The sequence below is a fragment of the Castanea sativa genome, chromosome 12 (assembly GCF_040712315.1).
Source record: "Castanea sativa cultivar Marrone di Chiusa Pesio chromosome 12, ASM4071231v1".
Lineage (NCBI taxonomy): Eukaryota > Viridiplantae > Streptophyta > Magnoliopsida > Fagales > Fagaceae > Castanea > Castanea sativa.
The window spans coordinates 16,347,620-16,374,289 of record NC_134024.1 but is presented as its reverse complement, the minus strand read 5'-3'; the positions used below and the strand labels follow the sequence as shown (position 1 = coordinate 16,374,289).

General features: G+C 36.6%; 1 protein-coding gene across 2 annotated transcripts; it reads right to left on the bottom strand.

Moving 5' to 3' along the window:
* Positions 1 to 1,823: 1,823 nt before the first annotated feature.
* Positions 1,824 to 26,670, bottom strand: LOC142619017 (putative ubiquitin-like-specific protease 2B). Of its 2 annotated transcripts, none has more exons than XM_075792090.1 (16): positions 26,226 to 26,670; positions 24,085 to 24,416; positions 23,917 to 24,007; positions 23,769 to 23,818; positions 22,801 to 22,998; positions 22,634 to 22,709; positions 21,877 to 21,985; positions 10,624 to 10,680; positions 9,521 to 9,652; positions 8,946 to 9,146; positions 8,798 to 8,853; positions 8,631 to 8,724; positions 6,619 to 6,709; positions 5,523 to 5,642; positions 4,401 to 4,826; positions 1,824 to 3,219 (listed from the first exon to the last, which is right to left on the bottom strand). In XM_075792090.1, the coding sequence occupies exons 1-16, from the start codon at positions 26,383 to 26,385 to the stop codon at positions 2,029 to 2,031; spliced, it is 3,384 nt and encodes a 1,127-aa protein (XP_075648205.1). In that variant the 5' UTR covers positions 26,386 to 26,670; the 3' UTR covers positions 1,824 to 2,028. The 2 variants fall into 2 exon arrangements, with proteins under 2 accessions (XP_075648205.1, XP_075648206.1); XM_075792091.1 differs by having other exon boundaries at positions 24,097 to 24,416.

Sequence of the window (26,670 nt, the reverse complement as noted above, 5' to 3'; positions counted from 1 at the left end):
TTGACACAAAATTTGACATGTGTACTAAGAGTATAAAGAACATGTAATTCAACGATTAGATTTTCAAAATATGTAGTAATATTTATTTTATTGAGTACGGTTGTAGCCATAGGCTACAACTAATTTTATAGCTAAACTTTATCCTAGATTTTATCCACCATTTATTTATCTTTCTTGCAGTCTTGTAGTATAATTTGAATGTTCTTTTGGAATATTAATATTATTAGATGGTTTAAATGGTACTAATGGTGATAGAAATTGGTAGACATAATCACCAAATGTTCCACAAAAATATTTATAGATTAATATTGTTCAATGTATGTCAAGCCTCAGGACTAAATATAGTGGCTTTAAAAGTTGAATATGATCTAATAGTGTTTTAGAATTTAAGAATAAGTAATGTTGTCTCCTTTGAGCAAAATAAAATAAATAAATATATGGGTTTGAAACGAATTTGGATTCATTAAACATATGTGGAACAAATTTGGGATTAAATTGCTCAAATTTAATAGAATCTGAAACGAGTTTGGCATTTATTTTTTTAATAAATTTAAGTTTAGAATAAGCACTTTTAACCAAAACCTGTATTTTTCAATTTTTAAGTAAATGCACCTAAATGGGCTGAATTGGAGCAAAGTGGACTGAAATGTACCACACACAAAAAAAAAAAAAAAAAAACCGAATTGGAGTGAATGTACATAAGCAATATGTCTTTTGCGACAATGATAACCTCTCTGTATTCTTATATATCTTGTTGTGTATTACTTTCTTTTTAAAGCAATATGTTTTTTTTTTTTCCTTTGATGGATCATTCAACGTCTTTGTACTCTTATATATCTTGTTGTACATTAGTTTCTAGCATACATGAGAGATAAATGAGTATTGCAATACTGGCATTTATTAGAGAAAAATACTAGAAGTACAATGAATGCATACTTCCTCCTCTCATATGAATGAATTCCATTAATTAAATCCATAATGAGACCCACTTTTCAAATGAAACAAGGAAAACTTTACTGCCAAAATATTCTACAAATTTTCATCCATCATATTAGCTTTAAGGTTTTCCTTTTCTCCACTTTAATGTTTGCAATTGGCACTACATGAGAAAAGAAAAAAAGAAAAAAAGAGAAGAATCCATTGAAATTTGAAAATTTATTACAATTTTTCCTTAAAATTGCAATTTATCGTTAACAAACTCAAACAAAGATTACAGTAACTTCATATAAAATCCAATGGAAGACTCCTTACCTTTAGAGAGTTATTACTAAAATTTAATAATGAAGGCCCTACTTGGACAAAAATTTTATCAATCCATTACATCATGATTCGTAAGTCCATCCACATATACTTTTAATCACAAAGCATTATTCATGTTATTTATGACACATGACGTAATAATTTGAAACAGTCCACCAATCTGGTTTGGAGGAAAGCTGTCATTTCTATAATTTGTGTTGTTTGAAAAAGAAGACGTGAAATTACATTTATTTCCCCTCCCTCTCTTCCCCCATTCTTTTTTCCCATGTAGTGGGCTGGCTAAACCCAATTAACATCACAACACGGCCCATGTGGCTCCAACACTCAAACACAATCATCACTAAAATGGGTGATGGATTTGGATTTGGGCCAGTATGGGGCATTCAAAAGAAGCCTAAAGAAGACCTCAAAATTAAAGCAAAACTAAGGAGACCCAATCTTATTTATTTTTTAGATAAGTAAACCAAGGAGACTACTCTAATACAAAGAAATTCAAATGCAAACTAGCATAATTTCCACAATAAATTTTGCCTATGACCAAAAAAAAAAAAAAAAAAAAACCATTGCAAGGCAAGGAAAATAATGAATTTTAACTTCAACTAAAAGGTGTACCTAAACATGTCCTATCAGTTCATCCATCCACCAACAGTACTATATATAGAGCCACAAACCTATTCACAGGTGGGAAAATCATTCCTAGAGTAGATAAAAGATAAACAAAAAAGTCATCCTCGGTCCTACTTACAGAGGGGAGACCTTTGATGGACTTTATATAATTGTAAGATTTCCTTCCCCTTCAAGGGGTGATATAAGACGCAGTTTTTTTGCAGGTGGTTGCTCATGCGTGTCTGCAATGTGATCGTCACCAATCATCTGCATATTAACACAAGCAACCTCCCCATTACCCATTATCGGCTCTTTTGCAGGTTGTTGCTCATGTGTCTCTGCAATCTGATCGTCACCAATCTCCTGCACGTTATCACAAGCAACCTCCCCGTTACCCATTATCAGCTCTTTTGCAGATTGTTGCTCATCTGTCTCCGCAATCTGATTGTCAGCAATCTCCTGCACGTTATCACAAGCAGCCTCCCTGTTACCCATTATCAGCTCTTTTGCAGGTTGTTGCTCATTTGTCTCTGCAATCTGATCGACACCAATCTCCTGCACGTTATCACAAGCAACCTCCCAATTACCCCCGTTATCCATTATCAGCTCTTTTGCAGGTTGTTGCTCATTTGTCTCTGCAATCTGATCTTCACCAATCTCCTGCACGCTATCACAAGCAACCTCCCCGTTACCCAGTATCAGCTCTTTTGCAGGTTGTTGCTCATGTGTCTCTGCAATCTGATCGTCACCAATCTCCTGCACGTTATCACAAGCAACCTCACCGTTACCCATTATCAGCTCTTTTGCAGGTTGTTGCTCATGTGTCTCTGCAATCTGATCGTCACCAATCTCCTGCACGTTATCACAAGCAACCTCACCATTACCCGTTATATCAGAATCTTGATGCAACAAGATATCTGAATTTTCTTGATGGGAGGGGAGGCCGTCATTATTCTCATTACCATCATACATCTTATCAGGGTCTTCAGAACCTTCAACAGCAAAAGCATCCAGCAAAACACTATCTGTCAAACATTCCATGTTTGCTGTTGATAGACGTCTTTGATCATCTGTTTCTTCCCTCTGACTTGTACTCACATTTTCCCTGACTGGGCAATTTTCAATGATCCCTACATCTGAATCATCAGATGCACAACTTAATGCCTCAGGAGATGAGTGAACATTGTCATGCTCTGTGTGCATGGAGATCCCTAAATTATAAGAAGTTTCCATTCCAAGATCTCTTGATGAATATGGAATGCTACTTTCTTGAGGTATGATGCCAACCATTTGCTGAAAACCAGTATCACCGGAAGGCAAAAACACAAAATGGTCACTGTTTTCTGCATCTTCCTATGATGACACAGAAAGATAAGGTATTAGACTTACAAATATGGCAGTTGGGTTTCACAAGAATTTAGAATCACATGGATCTTACAAAATGGATTCTGTTTTCCATGGGTTCTGAGGGCTTGCATGTGACTTAAATGTTATTTTATTGAACAGAAAAACACAACTTGTAAGCTGCATAAATATAATAAAACTTGTAATTACTAACAAAAAGCTTTTTATTTTATTTTTAAACAGTACACAATCTTATTTTTTCTTTCTTTTTATTTTTTATTTTTTTATAATTAAATAGTTGGGGGAGGGGTATTTGAACCTAGATGCCTCCTTTGGAAATACCAAGAAGTGTCAACAAGTTGAGCTACAAGCTCTTGGCTTTATACCAAACAGTTTTCAGTTATTGATTAGAAAAATAACTTGCTCTTTGATCTGTCCCTTTTTCCATTTTGGGAAGTTCCACTAATAGATGTTCAGTTATTCACTTTCCAAAATGGAAAAACATAATTATATTACTTCACTAAACTTTGTGTACGATATATAAAAAATTAAAAACCACATATATGAAAAACAATGGATTTTTATTTGCATGTGAAAGCAATAAATGTTGTTCCCTTAAATAGGTAAGATTTAAGGGTTTTTTATTTTTATTTTTATTTTTATAATTTATTTATTGAGAAAAGAGATTTGAAGGAATGAACAAACAAAATGAGACAGGAGTATCCGTTAGGTTTATTTCAAAGGTTAGTCGAACCCAGAAATTGGCAGGGAGAAATTATTTCCAATGCATTAACTAGCCAAAGGGAGAAAATAAAATTCTAAATCAGTTTCATGTTATCAGCAAACACTGCTCCTTTCAAACTCAATGATATGAGACGAAATTGGAAAATAATACAGAGACACAAGAAAAGTGTTAGAAAGCAACGTCCAGAAACACTGAAGCTGCTCAAAATTTAATAAACGTCTTCCTTGAAAAAGAACAGCTTGTAACACTCACACAAACAGTAAGTGTTAGCAAGCAACATCCAGAAACACTGAAGTAGCACAAAGTGGAATAAAAAACTTCCTTAAATAGAACCAGTTGTTTTGATCAATTGGCATCCTTAGTTAATATTCTTAATTTCTTATAACTGAAAAAATAAAAATAAAACTGAGAGATTCTTAATGCAAAAAGGAAGAAAAGTTAATACCTCTGTTGCTGACATAGGACCATTGAGATGGTAATAAGATGATGGATGGTCAAAAGATGGTAACCGTCCAAGTAATGATCCTGCAGTTGCTCCTGACTCAAGAAACTCTTTGAGAACCAAGCCTGTGTCATTGACACATTGAGAACTGATCGAAGATACTGATAAAACAGTCATTTCAATCCCCTGGCCAGCCTGGGAACTAGATAAATTGCACTGGGGAGCTATTGCAGGACTGCATCTCTGAGAAAAAAACTCCACACCAGTTTCACTCTTATTATTCACAGGAAATTCAGAGAGCTCATCTTCGTCACTGCAAGCAGCTGACGAGACTTCCGGAGAATGATTTTTTAGGAGTTCAGATATTAGCTTCTGGATAAGAGTACGCTTCAGCGAAGCCTCAGCAGGTGGAAACCAATTCACATCAAGCTGGGGAAAGACAAGGGTAATTATGCATGAATAAATGAAAGAGCATTATCAATAGGTTATAGTATTGTTAGACTTATGGTTAAGTGATTAAATTCATCATTTCCTAAGAGCTTAAGCTTTTGGGACAATCGGTAATTTAATATAGTATCAGAGCAAGAGATCTTAAGTTCGATCCCTGGTTTTACTCTACCTCCCATTTAAAATGTTAAATTCCCACTTGTTCGGCCCCCACTTATTAAGTGGAATTTTAAGCCCACAAGCGATGGGAAGTGTTAGACTTATGGTTCATCACATCCTACGAGCTTAAGCTTTTGGGACAATCGATAATTTAACAGGTGTAATACACAGTCCACACAGGACAAGCAAACAGCAGGGGACATGGAAAAAAAGGGGAGGGGGGCAAAAATAGAGAAGATTTAAATAGGGGGAAAAAAGAAAAAGAAACATCAAAACAGATTGGCTTACATTCAAATTGACGTGTAATATAAGCTAAAAATTGCAATTCAAACAAATTATAAAGCTTACACCACAATCAAAACACTTGTAATAAAGGGTTCCACTAAGTATGTCAGGATATCATGCCATCAATTTCAATACTTTACATGCCACAATCAAAATTCAAGGAACTAAAACATAAAAACATATTAAAATGTTCATGACGCTAGATGAAAAGTGACAATTAAGCAGTATACTTACAAACTTGGAGGACTTGATTATTTTGAATGGACTGAAATTAACAGGAGCTTCTGCTAGGAAGAGCTCCAGATAGTGGAGCAGAAATAGACCACAATCAAACGAATTCTCCTGCTGTGGCAGCTGACATGGAATGTGAATTAATGTCAGGATAACAAAAATTATACATAACCCATGATTGAGGGGGGGGGGGGGTGGGGTGGAAAAATTACGGCCAATTCCTAGCAAAAATAGGTCATAACAAATTATATGCTAGGGAAATGAAAATAACCAGATAAATTAAGCTAAAAAAGATTGCATATACTTCATAATTTTTCAACTGGCAACTATAACCCAAAAGGAGAGTTGATTATTTTTTATAGCAAAAGGGAGGAAAAATATGTTAAAATTAATCTTCTATTAAATTTTATTATCTTGTGTAACTTTACAGATTAGTTATCTATGCAACAAAACAAAGTAGAATGCATCTTCATGTAAATTTTATTATCTTGTGTAACTTTACAGATTAGCGATCAGCAAAAGAAAGTGTTAGGATACAACAAAATACATTAATGTATTTCATTCATATGAGATATCTATACCAGGCTCATTACATAGAGTGCGCATTCCATCCACCCGTTCACATAAGGAAAAAAACAAGAGGCGTCAATCATTCAATATTAAACCCATAAATGAGAAACTAAACTTTTTATAAAAGAAAACTTAAGAAACTATCATCTTCCAGGTATTGTGGCTAAGAATGGAATAATCATAAGAATGGAGGTTGTTTAGCCACATTTCATTGTAATTTCCATAGCATTGAAATTCCATAATGACAAAAAGAGACTCACTAACATGATTTTGATTGCATATAATGCTGAGAATAAAATCACAGGTGAAATATTTGCTCTGCTGTATTGAAAAACATTAAAATTTTATTCTGATGATCATCAAAACATTCAGTTGGGCCAATTCCCTTCCAACCCCACAGCTTACCCATAGTTGCTTGGCTGCTAAAAGCAACTTTACAAGCATTTTTTATTTTATTTTATTTTTATTAATATCCATGATTCCACTTTAAAGTAGAAAAAAGATTGTTAACTAAAAATAGAGGCAATACCTCAAGTGAGACAAACCGCAGGTTAAGAAATTTTGAAGAAAGATCTTCTGGTGCCTCCTTTTGCCTCTCTTTCCACTCTTCCCACAAATAACTGTCATTTCAAGATTGTAATGAGCATGTGCACAATTTGCTGGATGTAACTTTTGAAAAGGTTTTAACAAAAGAAGCTTAAAATGAAACAGATATAATTAATCAAGAATAAATTTAAAAATATTAGAGAGACGAATTCTGAAAGGGAAAATGGAGAGAGAAAAACAGAGAAATATTAAGAAACACAATGTGAAATTTTGAATCAAAAGCAATGTAGTTATTTCATTGACAAACCCCAAGAAAAAAAAATGCTAGCTAAAGAATGAAGTCCAATTTGGATGTTTACTCCATCTAAAAAAAAAAAATCACCCTGCTCATCAGTCATATATATAAAATTTTCAAAGTAACAAAAGAAAAAGGGTCCAAATTTACAAAGCAGTAGAGGATCAGAAGTGATGATTAACGAGCCTTAAAATGAGAAACAGAAAAAGGAAGCTAATACCTCTCATAAGCTCTTATCTACGTAAAGCTATTCACTAATCTAATCTACTTGTGAATGGAAAATGGCTACACATGACCTAGTGCAGATTTGGCTCAACTAACACAAGAAATGGATGTAATTGCCAATATAAATAATCATGCCTAAACTTAATAAATGGATAAAAGATATAGAGAACAACTTAAAAAGTACCTACTTTTATTAGATTTAGAAGGCAACAAAAAAAAAATGTATATATGACTTAGAAATGGTTCCTGTTGAATGAAAAGAAATGTTTATTACTGTCAGCAGTGCAATCAGAAAAGACTGCCCACGTAGATATAATATGCACACAAGTTATAACATGCTCTAATTTTTCAATTGGTATAAAAAGAAATAGCCAATCATTCAAGAGAAATGACATTAATAAAAAATAATAATAATAACCGATAAAAGCATACCTAAACACACATAAACACAAAAAGAGTCATGTACAGGACAAAAAAAGAAATGAAACTTAGGTCAAGTTTTATTTTTAACAAAACCTGATTTAAGCATAAAAAATCTTCTGCAGAAACTTGAAAGTAACTGTCACATAACAATTTATGTTGGGCAAGTCATACTTTTGGTCCCTGAAATTTGGTGTAGGTAAGGTTTTGGTCCCTCGATTAAAAAGTTCTAATTTGGTCATTGAAATGTTTAAAAGACAACAATTTTGGTCTCTCCATGCTATGGCAACCCATTTTTCAGAGGACCAAAATTGAACTAAACACATATTGGAGGGATCAAAATCAAATCCAACCCACAGACAAAGGGACAAAATTGCTCACTTTTCAAAATTTTATGGACCAAAATGGAACTTATTCTAAGTATCTAGGACCAAAAGTATAACTCACTCTTTATGTCAATAAGAAAATCTGTTATTGTAAAATGGACTCATAGAATACTTGGGGTTCTTTGGTTTGAGAATAAATGTATTACCGCCATCTTCCATTAGAATCAAATCCGAAGAAGAAAAAGAAAAATACCTAACCAACAGTTTAAGGGGACACAAAGCACTAATTATTTAAAATTATTAAATAGTACTAGTAAATGCGTTCTAATTATTTCATCAGTCAAAATCATTATAATTAATAGTCATACTATAAAAAAGCAATTTACCATGTAAAACAAACTCAAATACAAACTTTTTATAATTACCAAAAATAAGATGAAGAGAGAACTATCTCAGAAGCAAACACAATTATTGGTTGACCATTGATAACATGCAAATATCTTGAGACAAAGCGACACGTTTAAACAAAACATTGGGGCAACCATCATCCCTTTTTTTTTTGGGGGGGGGGGTTGTTGTGGAACTCTACATAAAGAGAAAGATATATAGGGCAATACAGGAAGACACAAAAGGGCACTGATAATTCCATATAATGTGGCACATTCTTAAAATAACATGCCGAATCTATCAGAAAACAGAAACATATGAACTTCAAAAGTTCAAGGATACCTTTGAATAAGAGTTTTGATACCCGTATGATTTCCTTTGATAGAATCCATATGCAATATGCATGGTACTTTAGGTGACTTGTCCAAATCTTCATCTGAAATACGACTAAATAATGAATGAAGGGGAGATTCAAAAAAAGAGGCAGCAAATTCCAAAAAAGAGCGTACCCTTTAATCTAGCCACTTCACCAGGATGACATATAACTATTAGGCTCCAATGTAGACTGTCATCAGAATGCAGACATAGTTCATATCAGTGCTCAAATTTAACTAGAGCCTACTGCAAGAAGAATAATGTTTGTTCAGACAATCTTACTTGAAGTTTATGGGAATGAAGATGAATTCTTTCTCAAATATATCAACTTTCCTTGTCCATTTACGGACACGTAGAAAAGCAGCCCTTCCGTCGGAAGCACTGTTTGGATCTTTGTCCATGTCAGCCAACTTCCGAAAGAAAAAACTATTAAAGAAGTGGAAACGGTTCCTTTCCTCAGGATGAATCTGATTCTTCAAATACCTGCCAATCAATTAAGATTTTAAATCAAGAACATTAACATAGGAACAAAAACTCATAATCAGAACAAATTCAAACTTTTCAAACAATGGTGAGTAAAAACTCCATTAGTAACTTAGCCAAGCTTAATTCCAGTCTAAAAGATAAGCCAATGGATATAGATCATAACTACAACCTGGGCAAATATTATGCCTCAATGAGAACAAACAATTTTTGACAAACATGGACTGAAAAATATGTTTTATTTGGAGAGAGGACTCAATTGTGTCCCAATATGAAGTAAGGACATAAATTAATCCAGTTGAAACTTAAGATCCACCAAAGAAATTAGGTAGGTCATAATTGAATGAAAACAATAATGTCTGCATATTACTTACTTGATATAGAAGTCGATGATTGTATCATTTACATAAGTGTCTGGCTGTAATAAATCAACATCTCTCTTACTAATGGAAACAGCATCAGGATCCCCTTTTGGATATATAACTTCTTCAAACGGCTCATCGAAACTGTATATAAACATCTCACAATTATTCGATAAACATGATACAGTGCATAACCACACCAATATCACCAAAGCATACCATCCTCTATAGCACAAGTTGAACATGAGCTATCATTAGGGGGTATCAACATGAATAGTTTGAAAAAAACACACCATTCTCTACAAAGACTGAAGGAATGAAAATCATGCTAAAATTCAGAAAATATGACCTATTATCTAACGTAAAGAAAATTCTAAATCTTCTGATGAGGATAATTCGACACCAAGTGATGCTTAAGCACCAAAATACAAAAGTCCCTTCCAGTTTACTAAGCACTAACAGCATAGCTATTTTAGAACGGAAAGGCTACCTTCAGTTCAGCATTTGTATTTTCTCTTTTATTAATAATTTAAGCAATCATTAGAAATTTTAAATAGGAATTTCATGCAAAATTGACTATTGATGCAACATGCAACATGCAACATGCAACATGCATGCTTCTACTTTTGACAGCTATGGACCACAAGTATTACTAATAAAAACATTACCAATAAAAGGGAAGAGATGGTATAATTTAGGTATAAATCCTAAACCATTCATCCTATGTTAATCACAGAAAACTTAACAAAAATCCACAAAATGCACGTCCAAAAAATGTAAGAAAACATTTTCAAGATACTATTAAGACCAAACTGATTTTGGAATCAAATAGAAGTTAATCATATGGAAAGAAATTTGCCTATATTTAAATTGATGAATTATCAGCACAATATGCCAGGACATGGAAAGTGCAAGGATCTCAGCACATTCCAAGCTTCAAAAGAGAGAGAACACAAGAAGGAAATAAAGAAAAAAGAGGTAATCCTCAAAGGCATATAACAGATGACATAATATAAGATGACCAAAGAACATTCTGACAAAGCCAGCCTAATGCATCAAAGTTAACATCTTCACAATTACATCAAACAAAGGAGCAAAAGATCACTTTCACTCACTTTGGAAAAAAGCTCCTCCTTCCGAGTAGATGATCCTCTTCCATTCCCATGTCCATACTACAAGAAAAATGAAGAAAGTTATATTCCAGCAGATTAAAGAGTTAATATGCAAGTGTTTTTTACAAGCACAGACAGAGTTGAGAAAATAACATCTGCAAAATTTTTGCACCCAGCCAGCATCTTCACAATTGTACACAAATCAAAGCAGATCAAGAGAAAAATATCCACACCACACGTCATTAATACAACAAAGCATGGTGTAACAGTTAATGACAGCATAAAATATAAGTTACTTAACATGCAGTTTCAAATTCTACCCTGATTGACAACTTCTTAAAAAAACAAAATGATACTGCAATCAGTACACACTACAACCCATAAGCAACTTCATATTGCTGTAAATGCAGTACATGGCTAAACCACAGACCTTAAAATAGTACTATTTTATATACAATTTACCTAATTTGTAAATCATTCTGAACCTTGGAAAATAAGAAAATTAAGCAGTAGGATACAGAAACCCAACATGGGTGCTTAATTGGGGTAGTCTTGCAAGGCAGTTTCAACATCAAAACCGGTTTAATGACACAAAAGAATGGCTTACTTGTGCCAAAACTAACACCCCCCCCCCCCACACACACACAGCATATTCATTACCAGAATCAAATATTTTTTATATCCAAGGCATATTCTTTGAGGAAGCTCCTATTTTGAGTTTTCACCTTATGTTACTTACCAAAAAAAATATTTATCCAATGCATATTCACTACTCAGTAATATTAGCATTACCAATGACTTCAAGCAAACCCAACCCCCCCCCCCCCCCCCCAAATGGCATGATGCAGCAATAGCAAGGTTAGAGAAGCAATATCCTCTTTGGAAGCCTAAGGTTTTCCAAAGGTTAAGGCAAAGCCCAAGAAAAGGTATCTATGGTAGTAATTAGTAAATTAGGTTTTTATATTTTAGCCAGAAATGCAAATAACACCCTCAAAGTTTGCTCAATTGTCACTTTGGTCCTATAAGTTTCATTTTGTCATTTTGGTCCCTTAAGTTCACATTTGTTGTCACCATTTATCCTTCCTCCATTCCGTTAAAAAAGTTGCCTTAAACTAGCCTTAAACGATGATAGAAGATGTTAACTTTACCAACCAAAATGACCAAACTTAAAGGATGTAATTTGTACTTCTTTTCTTAAAAGAGAGAGAGAGAGAGAGAGAGAGAGAGAGAGAGAGAGAGATTTTAATATGTTTTTAACATTTAACAAGACTTATGGATGGAAAGGATGATCAAATGCGATTTTAGAGGACCAGAATGACAAAATAAAACTTACAGCACCAAAATGACAATTGACCAAACTTAAAGGATGTTATTTGTATTTTTGCCTATATTTTATTTGGTTATTCAAGAGTCAAAAGTATTTTAGTAATTCTATAATTGTTGAGTATTGACCAAAGTAGCGGACCTTGGGTTTTATTTTATTAATAGTAAGTTTTTTCCTTAGTTTATGGGTCTTTATGTGTGGGCTTTGGTTTGATTCAATTGGGGGTAGGAGTCATAATTCTATTAGGCCCTCATGGGAAGTTAAGATTTAGGATCCATATAAGTACGGTAAATTCGAGAAGTCCTTGAATGCTTCTTTTATTGCTCTTATTCTAAGAAACATAGAGTATCTAATATAAGAGATTTTGAACCAATAAGTTTGGTGGGTAGTGTCTATAAGATCTTGGCTAAAGTGTTGGCATATCGATTGAGAGGAGCACCAGATAGTCTCATTTTTGAATCTCAAAATGCATTTGTGAGGGGTCGGCAGATTTTGGATTCAGTTCTGGTTGCGAATAAGTGTGTAGATGGTTATATTCGGAGTAACATATCAGGTGTAATATGTAAAGTGGACATAGAAAAAGCCTATGATCATGTAATTTAGGCAGCTTTGCTTTACTTGTTAGAGAGGATGGGTTTTGGAGTTAAATGGCGACAATGGATCCATACATGTATATCTTCTGTCCAGTTTTCAGTATTAGTTAATGGTTCTCTAGTCAGTTCTTTTCACAATTCAAGAGGCTTAAGACAAGGGGATCCTTTATCTCCCTATGCTATTTCTCTTGATGATGAAAGTGAACTAGGACGCTTAGGCGAATGGAGGGGGCTGGTATTATTAGGGGATTCAAGGTGCATGGAGTGGGAGGTGATGAGTTATGTATATCTCATTTGTGATTTGCAGATGATACTATTCTTTTTTTGTTATACCAATGTCGAGCATATTCTTCATATTAGGATGTTGCTGACTTGCTTCACAGCGGTTACAGGGCTAAGGATAAATGTTAGTAAAAGTGAGATAGTTCCGGTTGGTGATGTGGATAATGTAGACGCTCTAGCTGACATTTTGGGCTGCAAGGTTGGAGTTTTGCCTATGTCTTACTTGGTATGGCATTGCAAGGTTGGAGTTTTGCCTATGTCTTACTTGGTATGGCATTGGGAGCTTCCTAAAAGCCGTCCTCTATTTGAAATCCGATTTTGGAGAAACTGGAAAGATGATTGGCAAGATGGAAGAAAAGGTATCTATCTTTTTTTGGTAAGTAACGAAAATTTTATTAAAAAACGAAAAACAGCCAACCCGAGTACATTGGGAATGTACTATGGGGGCATAAATCAATAACCAAGATTACAACGATCAAGTAAAACAGGAAGGAAAGAACAAGAAAAATGACAAAATACCACACTCCAAACGAGGAGAGTGTGTAAGAAAAAAGACTTAATCCCTAACATAGAGCGTTCACATCCCTCAAAACTTCTAGCATTCCTTTCGCGCCAAATACACCATAACAAGCAATGAGGCACAATTCTCCACAACTCTATATTTCTATGCCGTCCAAACTTACCCTGCCAAGACTCAAACAACTCAATAACCTTCAGAGGCATAACCCAATGAATTCCAAACAAACAAAACACCAACAACCACAACTCACAAGCAATGGGGCAATGAAGAAGAAGATGATCTACTGACTCCCCACAGTTCTTACACATATAGCACCAATCGAGAACAAGCATGCGTTGTTTGCGAAGGTTATCTTTTGTTAAAATCTTACCTAAGGAAGCAGACCATGAAAAGAAAGCTACCCTTGGAGGAACCTTCGATTTCCAAATCTTCCAAGGGAAGGATAAGATGGTAGGAGGGTAGAAAGAAAGATAGAATCCTCTAACCTCAAAACCTCTACTCCTTGCTAGCTTCCAACACAACCGATCCGGACCCAATCCCCGTACCGTCAAAGAGTAGACCATATCCATAAACAAATCAAAGGATTCTTGTTCCCAATCTTGTGGAGGACAACGAAATTTAGCATCCCAATGAATCCTCCCACCAGACCAACACATAACCTCTGCTACTGAAGAATCCTTTGTTCTACTAATACAATAAAGTTACGGAAAAGCCTCTTGAAGAGTACGATCTCCACGCCACACATGCTTCCAAAACTTCACTCGAGAATCATCCCCCACATCATACAGAAGTAGTTTAGAAAAACTCATCCAACCACTCCTAATATGTCTCCACAAACCAACACCATAAGCACTGGTCACCTTTTTTGTGCACCAACCACCCCAATCATTCCCATATTTCACCTCAATAACCCTCCTCCATAGAGCATCGGTCTCCATGCCATACCTCCATAACCATTTTCCTAACAAGGCAGAATTAAAATTCCTCAATCGTCTAATACCCAACCCTCTAACCTGCAGCGGCTTACAAACCTGAGCCCAACTGACCAAGTGTAATTTAGATTCACCATTAATACCACTCCACAAAAAATCTCGTTGTAACTTTTCCATACAATTTGCCACCTTCCCAAGTAAAGGCAGAAGGGAAAGGAAGTATGTAGGTAAGGAGGAAAGAATACTTTTAATAAGAGTTACCTTACCCCCCTTAGATAGATACAACTTCTTCCATCCTGCTAATCTCCTTTCCATCTTCTCCAAAATAGGATTACAAATTGACAAATCCTTAAATTTAGCTCCTAACGGTAGCCCCAAATATCTCAATGGAAGAGAGGATTGCCTACAACCCAACATCCCCACCAGAACATCCATGTTGTAGACCGCCCCTATAGGAACTAACTCAGATTTCCCCAAGTTAATCCCTAAACCTGAGACCTCCTCAAATCTAGCCAGAACTGCTCTCAAACTAGCTATTTGCGTAGGATCAGCATCACAAAAAATAAAAGTGTCATCAACAAATAAAAGATGAGACACCATCACTGAGTTACCAGCCATATTATCTACAGAGCAGCCTGAGACCTGACTAGTAGTAGCAGCCACATCCAACATACGACTCAAACCCTCCATAACAATATCAAATAGCAACGGAGACAAGGGGTCCCCTTGCCGAATCCCCCTAGAACTACCAAAAAAATCAGAAGGACTACCATTGATCAGAATGGAGAATTTAACAGTAGAGATGCAACACATTATCCATTTTCTCCATTTCTCTAAAAACCCACAACGCTGAAGCATATACATTAAAAAACCCCAACTCACATGGTCATATGCCTTCTCCACATCCAACTTACACAACACTCCTGGAACACCTAACTTCAATCTACTATCAATACATTCTGAAGCAATTAAAAAAGAGTCCAATATCTGTCTACCTTTCACAAACGCGTTCTGAGAATTTGAAATAAGCCCATGTGCCACCCTTCTAAGACGATTGGCCAACACTTTAGAAATAATCTTATAAATCCCACCAACTAAGCTAATAGGCCGAAAATCCTTGATCTCCACAGCATCCACCTTTTTGGGAATAAGAGCAAGGAAAGAAGCATTAAGACTCTTCTCAAACACAGCCTGAGTATATAAATTTTGAAACATTGCCATAATTTCAGCCTTTAAAATACACCAGCAAGACTGAAATAATGCCATAGAAAAGCCATCCAGGCCAGGAGCCTTATCACCCATAAAATCACTAATCACCCCCAAACACCTCTTCCTCATCAAATGGCCTATCTAGCCAAAGTGCATCATCCTCCGAGATACAAGAGAACTCCACATCATCTAATAAAGGTCTATGAGTCACAATTTCAGCATATAGCTGCCTATAAAATTAGAAATACAACCTGCTATAGCCACCGGATTTGGACAATTCTCCATCCACCATAAGCCTATCAATGGAATTAAATCTTCTGTGAGAGTTAGCTATACGATGAAAGAATCTAGTATTCCTGTCTCCTTCTCTAATACAAAGGACTCTAGACTTCTGCCTCCAACAGATTTCCTCCATCAAAGTAACTTTTTCTAATTCACCTCGAACTCTCTCCAACTCCAGCGTTTCCTCCTCAAAAAAGCTCGACTATCCTCAATCATCTCTAAATCACTAAGCTCTTGCCACAATTTTCTCACCCGATCTTCAACATTTCCAAAAACCTCCACATTCGATTTCTTCAAATCATTTTTCAAGAGCTTCAATTTATTGGCTGAAACAAAACTCAGAGCTCCTAGGACATTATAAGATTCCCACCAAGATCGCACCCTTTCCACGAAACCCTCATCTTTAAGCCACATATTCTCAAATCTAAACGGCCTCCTACCTCTCTGAAAGGAACCACCCTCAAGAACAATCGGGAAGTGATCAGATAACAGCCTAGGCAAGCGGTGTTGAGAGACAGATGGAACCTTATCATCCCAGTCTGCAGAAAACAAAAATCTGTCCAGCCTAACCTTCGAAGCAACTTCACAAGTATTAGACCAAGTGAAAGATCCCCCTTGAAGCGGAATATCAATGAGGCCTTGCTCAGAAATAAAATTGGAAAACTCCCGCATAGTAGCAGTAAAAGAGGTCGAACCAGAACGCTCGGAAGGAAACCTTACCACATTAAAGTCACCACCCACACACCATGGAACATTCCACCAACTGTTCAAACCAAATAATTCTTCCCCTAAGAACCTTCTGTCTCTCACAGAATTAGGATCATAAATGCCAGTAAACGCCCAGACAAACTGATCTAACACACTTGTAAATCTACAAGAAACCGAAAATCGCCCCACAGCTTCCTCCACTTTACTCACAACCCGTGTATCCCACATCAGTAGCACCCCTCCAGAAGCTCCACAAGAGCCTAGATAAGACCAATCAACATGTTGACCCCTCCACAAACTGCAAATCACAGCTCTAGTTATCAACTCCATTTTAGTTTCTTGAAGAAAAATAATATCTGGCTTCCATCTCCTAACCATATTACGAACCCGAAGCCTTTTATCCCTATCATTCAGCCCTCTAACATTCCTAGAAATAACCTTCAAATTCATTGATGAACCACCACAGCCCTCTCCTTGCTTACATTCCTTGGTTTCGCTGAACCAACCTCAACATTCATAGAGGTCAATAAATTTTTCAACTCCCACTGACCTTTCTGCCCCGACTTGCCGTGCTTCATTTGATCATCTACTACCTTAAGCTTTTTATCCTTTTTCTTGGCCTCTATAGCTAGCAGCAATCCCATAATCTGCTCCTCAAAACCTTCCAAAGAAGTGCCCACTGATTTTCTAAAAGCCTTAATCCAATTTGTTACCCATTGTGATAAATTATTACCATCAACCGACTCCTTACACCTAACCCCCAGCTCAGAACTACACTCCAACTCCAAAGGAACTTATGTGGCCAAAGGTACCACAACTAAAGGCTTGCCACTACACTCCCAAGTCATCGACCTCTCATCAAAATCCCACATCTCCTCCTCTGCCTCATTAACAATAGACAAAGAATCAACTAACCCATCACAGTCCTCTGCCCAGCTAACCATTTGACCGTCATTGATAAAAGAATCATTACCTGTTACAGTCTCTACATCAGTGACTGAGCAATCCGAAACACTCTCTGGAGATCGATATAGAGATAGCGGAATCACTATTTGTTGACCATCCCGCAATTGTAGCATCCACTCTTTGGAATTACCCCATGATTTGTCCAGATCATTGACCAATTCCCTAATAGTGGGAGAAGAATTAAATACCACCTTACCATCAAAAGCCTCCTGCTCCGTCGCCCTTACCTCCGGACCCAATAATTCATCATCCTCATCCATCGTCACCGCCGGAGATGACGACTTCTCCACCAGTTTTTCAATCAGGTCCCCTGAAAACAACACCTTCGTCTCCGCCGGCTCTAACGAAGGACATATCAGAGCTAAGGGTGATGAACCCAACTCGCACACAGCCTGGACCACTTCCGCTGTCAATATCGGCAAGGTGGGGGATTGGGTAAGCCAGCTCGGGCTCACCTGGACGCTAGACCCACTCCCGCCAGGAACTTCCGGTGCCGATATGGAAGAATTCGAGCCCAAGGTGATCATCAGAGCCATCGCCGTCCTCCTTGGTGGTAGAGAATCAACCATCGAGCTCACGGGGAACACCTTAGCACTCGCACCATTCTAGATTGAGCTCGGGCCTGAGGTGGTTGGCTCTAACTTACCATCCTCAACAATTGGGCTCGTAATACCTAGGCTGGGTTTATTTTGGGAATGCTTGGAGCAAGCCCCTGCCTCACAAATAAAAGGGCGAGTCAACAATGGGCCTGAGCAACTCTTAGCATTACCCAACCAAAGTGCTTGGGTTTCAGAAGGCCCATTGTCCATTCCCTTATTAACAACCTGGGCAGAATTGTCCTCACGTGCCACCCACTTTACAGCTTGCTTATCACCCCTATAACGTTGCCAAGACACCCGCCTCTTACCAAATTCATTTACTTCCACAATCAAACCTTTCCCTAACCAGCCAGACCTCCTAATTTAACGCTCCCTACCAGAATCAACAACTTGTAAATTCAAATTATTCAATTTGAATTTATTTTGTTCCCGGATTTTCTCCTTAAACTAATCATCTCCATGAATACCACAGTGACTCCCCTCCACACCACCCACGGCAATCGGTATAGCATTATCAGTTGGAACTTCAAAAGCCACCACCTGAATCCCAGCTTCGTCTCTCGGAGGCGGCTTTATGTTCTCCACTACTTGAAACTTCTCTGTCTCTCTAATGGGCGGCTGGTGCGAATGCTTCCTTACTTGCACAGACGCTTTTACCGTTTCAGCAAAGGACCGAGAAGGGTGAATCTCTGAACCCAACTTAGACTTGTACGGTAAAGCTTTTGGACCACCCAACGCATAATGAGAAGGTTCCAACATTCTCCTTAATTCAATTCCCAAAGCCCTCCAACCATGTTGTGCCTTGCCTGCAGGAATAATGATCGATCTTCTCATCCCACCAACTTTTAACTCTATTACTAACATATATTGCCCAAACGAGTTAGAACCCCGTTGCACAGTGTATGCAATGTCTCCTTCCCCGAGCGTGAAGAAATGTTTGGGGTTGACCCCAATCACCATGTGTTCCAAGCTTTGCATTAACCAACGTGCTGCATTCCTACCCATAAAAACTGATTGCATGAAATACTTCCCTCGTTCAAACATCTTAAGGGAGAAAAAGCTCCCCCCTTCCTCAACCACCAATTGAAACAACTTCGATTCAATAAAAAAACTGCGAAATCCACCCATATTGATCCAAAACAAAAGTAAAAATTAACCGGGAACAATATTTCTGACTAATTTGAGGTAGCCGGGCCTCTTTGCTTAGGAACAATAAATTATCATCAACCCAAGGTATCTATCTATGGGGGGTCACCAAACCTTGCTTAAGAGTACGCTTTCGAGCATTCCCACTTATTATTTGTCTTTGTTTACAATTCCTGCTAGAGTGGCTAATAGGATTGAGAAGTTACAGAGGGATTTTCTGTGAGGTTTTAGGGGATGAGCATAAAATTCATTTGGTAGGGTGGGATACGGTGTGTTCTCCTATGGCTGGTGGTGGGTTGGAATTAGGAAAATCACCACCTTTAATAAAAACCTTTCGGGCAAGTGGTTGTGGCAATATGCGGTTGAGGAGACACGCATATGGAGGCGGGTGATAGCTTAGAAATTTGTGAGGAATGTGTTTTTTTTTGGGGGGGGGGGGTACTCGAAGTTGCGAAGGGGTTCGCATGGGTGTGGCTTATGGAGAGATATATGGAAGGGGTTGGGGAGCGTTAGTAAGTTCATTTATTTTGAGATTAGGTTGGGAAGTAGGGTCCGGTTTTGGCATGATTCTTGATGTGGGGATCAACTGTTGAAAATATCCTTCCCAATTTTATTTAAGATTGCTACTCATAGGGAGGCATTTGATTTTATTTGAGATTGCTACTCATAGGGAGGCATATGTGGCTAATATGTTGGTAAGTCACACAGCAGAGGAAGGGTGGAATTGGGATGTTTGGCTCCAACGTGGTTTCAACGATTGGGAAATGGAGTTGGTGGGGGCCTTTTCTCATGCCTTGGAGTCACAAAATCCTCCAGATGAGGACAGGGATAGGATGAGGTGGAGGTTGAAGTCAAAGGGGAATTTTGACGCGCAATCCTTTTATATTGGTTTGAGTGGATCTAGCTCCGCTACTTTTCCTTGGAACAGCATTTGGGGTATGAAGGCCCACATCAAGTGTCTGTCTTTGTTTGGATAACTGCATGGGGGAAGATTCTAATAGGTGACTATTTGAGGAGAAGGGGCATTCCAATTGTGGATTGGTGCTGCCTATGCCAGTGTAGTGAAGAGAGTGTTGATCATCTCCTGTTGCACTGTTAGAAAGTTCTTGGTTATGGACTTTTGCATTTAGATCGTTCAGTATTGCTTGGGTTTTATCCTAGAAGGTTTTTGATTTATTGGCAGGATGGAGAAACTGTCTAGGGAAGCACTCTTCTTATATTTGGAATTTGGTAATTGATATAGCGGATGCTACATTGTGTGATGTGGATTATTTGGAGGGAGCATAATAGTCGTACTTTTGAAGATATGGAGCTCACTGGGGATCAGCTGAGAAGCTTTATTTGCAGGGACCTTGTTTAATTGGTCTTGTACATGGGGATTTACTTCTAGGGAATCCATTCCGCTGTTTTTAGATTCCCTTTCTTCTTGTACATATATATTTTTTTTATGGTTACTTCATTTTTCTAATGAAAAATAATGAAGTAGTCTTCTCTAAATAGTAAATATACATTTTCTTACCTATAAAAAAAAAAGTATTTTATTGTACTAAAGCAAGAGGAAGTTGATTAAGAATATTAATCAGCGTTTTTCATGGTGAGGCACAGTTGGCCTTATCATTTATTTTCTCCCTTTGTCTTCTCTCATTTCTTGGGGTACTATTCACTTTTTTTTTTTATAGGTAATAAAACTTTTATTCAAAAATGCTGAACATCAAGTTCACAATGGTGAACATTCTGATCAAGAAAAAATACAAGTTCAAAAACTTAATCTAATAGAGCGTAAGAATTTAGAAATGGAAATACAATTCGTAAAACCCCAAACACGCCCACATATACTATTCATACAGCTCCAGGAAACCATAAAATTCTCTCTCTTCCTTTTTACAACCCCAAATTAAGCCCTTTCATTTACCTGTCAAAATTCAAAAGCCTAAAACCCCACATACTTCTACCAAATAGCCATCAAACAAGTCATCAAACTACCTTTTTAATTCCTACCATCAACCCCATAACACTTTTTTCAACAATTCTAAAGCCTAGACCCACAAATTCTCCTAACGCTAAACCCACCACAAGCACACAGAATTTGTCCTACGTCAATTACAAGAAAGGGAATTTGTGCTTGTACTGGGTTTAGGGTTAACATGAATCAAATAAGGATTAAACTGGAAAGACAAAAAATCATAAGAAAAATACTAGTCTCAATTCAAAAATCATCACAGATTGTGTTGTGGATGCTAAGTTTAAAGAAATAGAGCTTAGATCTGAACGTTCTACTCTAAAGATTAAGTTTTTTTTCTTGCAAACTCTCCTTAATTGGAGTGTGGCTTTATCCTATTTTTCTTGTTTTTCCCTTCCAGTTTTACTTGATCGTTGTAATTTTGGTTTTTGATTTGTGCCCCCATAGTACATCCCCAATATACTTGGGTTGGCCATTTTTTTTTTATAAAATTTTTACGTTACCTATAACAAAAAAAGTTTAAAGAAATAGCATTAGTAAATCTTTTTCTCTTGATTTGATAATTTAGCAAATTCCAATATTAAGCAACAGATTTATCTAGTTAGACGGCTCATATGACCATTCAGCTTTCACAAGAAACACGAAACATTATTTGAGCTATGAAGAAAAAACATAAGAAAAACTAGAAGAAAATATATATATATATGAATACATTAAGGAAAATTTAAAACTTACCCATCCACAATATCCCACACAGCCATGTATTTCACATTCATAGAGGTGATCATTTCCTGTTTGTGGGACCAATTAGGCTCAACTAGTGCAATCTTCAACTCCTCAATGCCTAGAAATCCAGGTATGTGGAGTAAATCAGCAAAGTTAGAACCTACTATTAGCTTAATAAAACAGCATACTGCAAAACAGATAAAAACTTTAAACCACATCCTATTCAAGAAAATGAAAGTTCATACATATCTATTCTTCTAGACCAAAAAAAAAAAAGCAAATGTTGTCTTACAATAAGGTATAACATATCTTTGCAAGAATATATCTATATACATATAATTTGAATAACAATAAACACCTCATCAATACTTACAATGAAGACTAACTATTAGTATTTACTAACCATAAAATTACATTCTAATAAAGTAACTTTATGTGATTGCAAAATGCCCAATTTATCCACCCCCATTTTTTTGATAATGTCACTGAATATATCACGTTGGCTGCTGCCCAATTTTGTGTCTTCACTCTTAGCCATAGGTTAAATGTCATTGAAAAGGAAATGACTGTTTGAACAAAAATTGTAGGAAGGACAAATAATAGCAAAAAATACAGGACTTTACATTAGTTTCTTTCACCTAACAAAATATTTGATAATTTACCCAATAAATCAGTGTCACTCAAAATTTGGAAAACAGAACATTTGACTAATTACGATATGAAGTGCTAATCGAACCAAATGGATGTGAATTTTAAGAGCACTGACCTGGAGTGCTACATTCATTATTTGTTTGAACTGCATCTTCTGTAATTACACGGAGCTTTATAATGACAGTCTGAACCTGAATGCAGCCCATATAAGAAAAAACAGAACTTCAAAACCAAACATATATGAATATCACCAAATATCCTAACAGGAGCATTTCAACTCACTCTTCGAGTCCACTGACAAGCAATATCAATAACATCATCAACTCCGCATTCAAAGTTAAAGGTTCCTTCATTTCCATGTGGATTTGAACCACTAATTTTGATGCAACTGTGTGAAAAAGTTAACTGGGGACCCGAACAATAAATATCCCGATATAAAACATAATCCGTATAAAGAACGACCTCCATATCTGTGTCATCCTGTGGATTGCAAAAAATGATAAATAGTCACAACTCAAGAGGCCTTCTGACCACTACAAATAGAGAAATTAGTAAAATGTACCAAATTTTAACAACAATGGTGCCAAAGAATTACCTAGAAATGTAAATGGCTATCTAGAGAATAAGTGTCCTATTTGCAAACACCATACACCCCAAACAATTATGGTCTATTTTAAAAGAATTCTCACACAGTCAGACAGAAGCTAGTGTCCTCAGTCCCGGCAAAACTATATGCTATTTCCAATTGGATGTAAAGCATTATCCCAAGCCAGTGTGAATGCAACCAAGGATGAACAAGAAATATGAGGTGACAACAGAACTGAGTAAGTTACAAAGCCATTTATTATAATCTTTAAATGCAATAAGCATTACTTGATGAGCATGGGGAACAAATAGTGGTCATTTTTCCCTTTACGATAAGCTGTAAATCACCACGTGCAATCATTGCAAGGAAAATGTGGACAAAAATACCATAAGTGCGAAGTGGCTCTCCAAAGCATTACATTATCCATCCAAAGTAGGTGGGAATAATTGCACAATAATGTTTTACATAGCCAATCAACAAATTATGCCCCAATAGATATGGAGAATTTAGGTGAAGGACTCCATAATCAAGAAATCCTGGACAGTGTAGTCTTTCAGATCTAAAGAACATCATTTTTGAAACCCTCAAAGGTCAGTAAATTCTGCTCAATCTCTACTTAAATAATCCTAATATTTTCAAAATTATAAAAAGAAAAGATAATTACCATTCCCATATCGCCAAAGGACTGATCTGTTGCATAACCATTCAATGAAACTGAAATTATACAACAGAAAATAGTAAGAAGATGGAGGTGGTCCACATAAATGTAAAACAGACAATGCAGTTAATAAGATCATAATCCTGAGAAATACCTCCATCTTCTGCAGTTTCAGAGGTAGGACTTGAGGGAGAATTCCCACTCATGCTCTCGTCAGCATCTGAGATCACATCAACCGGCTCATTCTGCACAAATTCCAGATAATGTAAACATGATTTTGAATATTCATATATAATTAGTAAACATATGAAAGTAAAAGTACTTTGGATGGAACCTCCAAAAGTGCAGAATCCATCTGCCCTTTTTCTGGAGTGGGAGCTTCAAGGATTGAATCTTTTCTCTCCAGTTCAGAAATGAAACATCTGGATCCATTACTATCTGGTTTTAAATAAGGTTGTTCATGACTAATAGAATCGGAATCCCGGGTAGCATCCAACCCAGAGAACTCCCTTTTGTCAGTAAAGCTCTCTCCCTCTATGCCCAGAGGTTTAAATGAATTAGCATTGTCACAACCACGTTTACAGTCAATTGCATCATTATCTACACAATGTATACTACCAACTTCCTTCGTTCCATGATTGGCTCCCTCAGTAACTACAAACAGTTATAAATGCATTAAGAATACATAGAAATGGATTATATTTAGATCCAACTTAATTAAAATAACAAATTAAACAAGTCTTAAAAATGTATAATAAGAAAAAAAAATTGGAGGCAAGAAAAACCAATTCAAACATAAGAACAGGTTTAACATAAACTCTTGGCAACAAGCATGACCACGACCACATGCTAATAATTTACCAAATTATGCAGGTAGAAAGACAGCTAAAGATTTTCAAATTCTTTACCATACTGATACAAAATTCTTGACCAGAAACCCTTCTTTCCCTTTTGTCAAGAAAGAATTTCAAACAACAATTTGGCTCAGCTACAAGCCTTGACACATACGATTGACAGGGATATCCACATGTCATTACCTAGTGCTTCTTAGGGCATCTTGGGTCATACTTTTTCTATTGTTCCATTCCTTTTTCTTCTCTTTTTTTTCTCTTGTGCAATTGGATGAGTGCAATTTAGAAGAGAATCCATTTAATATGAAAGTCTGTAAACTGACACAAACTTCTTAAACAAGCATTCAGTGTCACCTTTAAAAAATTAAAAAATAAAAATAAAAAAAGATGCTACTCAAATTTCGAGGACCAAAGCCCCAACTTAGAATTGGTACGGAAGCTCAATCTATGCTGTCTACAGTAACTTTAAACAGAACGTTTTAATATTATATATTTCACCAGATTAATGATTAATGGAACTCAAAAAGTGAGCTTGGTTAATACAATTCCCCCCCCCCCCAAAATATTATTAAAAAAAAAAAAAAAAACCAGCACACACAAGTGTGAAAACCATCAACACAATTATACAAGGTAGTTCCTTAAGCGTCTTGCTAAAACTTCCCTCTAATGTACTGTAGTGCATGTAACATATGAAATTACGTTGCCATGCAATTTATTTAAATATAAATTACTAAAGGGTCCCAGAATATATCCTCCTTCAGTCAAGACAAACTCAAGAAATGAGAGGTTCAGAATGTACAGGAAAGTGTATAGACCTCTGCTTGAAAAGTGAAAACACACTTCATTCAACTCAACAGTCCTTAACCCCAACTAATTAGAAAGGATTTCATGAAATTCAATCTTTTTTTTTTTGTTTTTCCAAATAATATAATAACTTACCAAACAAAGAAAAGGTCAACAACTGCATACATTAAGCCTAGTCTGGATCATTGACTTACAGTTTACTCATACACTATACTTCCAATTCCTCCTACATCTGTGTGTGTGAAAAACCTTTTGGTATCTTAAACCAAACGCACCAACACACACATACAGCTAGACAAGACTCGAGACGTCCATTAACTACTCCCGCACAAGTATAAAGCAAGTGAAAATCTAAACTCTAACCGGACAAACCCATTTTGTATCATAAGAAACCGCCTAGGTTTCACAAATCTTGCCAATGTGTAAGACACAATGGAACTTCCTTTACTCTGGACAATTGGTTCCAAAATCGACGAATCACAAGTCAACTGAACATGCCTAGCTCCAATTTGAGAGCTAAACTAATGGTGGAGTGTGAGATCGTGGCTCAAGTGCGTGTGTAAGTAACGATTAATAAGAAAAAACAAGTGGCGCATCAAATTCTCAATGAGAGATTCAAAATCAAACCTACATCGAAATCGAACACGTTCACAATCTGTAGCGTACATGCTCTACAAATTTAGCGCCAATTTATTCAAATATATATAAATAATCACGTAGAAAACAACAATTTCCGAATTCTCGGAAAATTGCCAGATAAAGCAAAAAAAAAAAAAAAACTTATGTTTGGTTCCCGGGAAAGCATTACCACATTCGAGAAAGTCGTCTTTCAAAGTGCAATGGTGATCGCCGCTAGAGTTTTTGAACTTCTCGAGGAATTTTTCGGAGGTCAAATCAGGGAGCTCATCTTCTTCCTTGAAATCGAACACGTCGAAACCACCAGCTCCTCTTCGCGGAGAGCTCTTCATCGCGATCGCGAAGAATTAGGGTTTTCAAACTCGGTTAAGCTCGACTCAGTGAGTGAGGAACATTTAGGGTTTAGGAGAATAGCTGAAATTGAGAGAGAGAGAGAGAGAGAGAGAAATTGGGGAATTTGGGGGGAGTTGAATCGAGCCCTAATTTTGTACAGAGAAAGAACGAATTAGAGCCGGTAACCCGTTTTCAATGAAAAATAATTAATAGTTGTGGAATTAGCAGGGTTTAGTGATGATTTTCCACTCGCAGTGACGGAGCGTGGAAAAGATTTTCCGCGG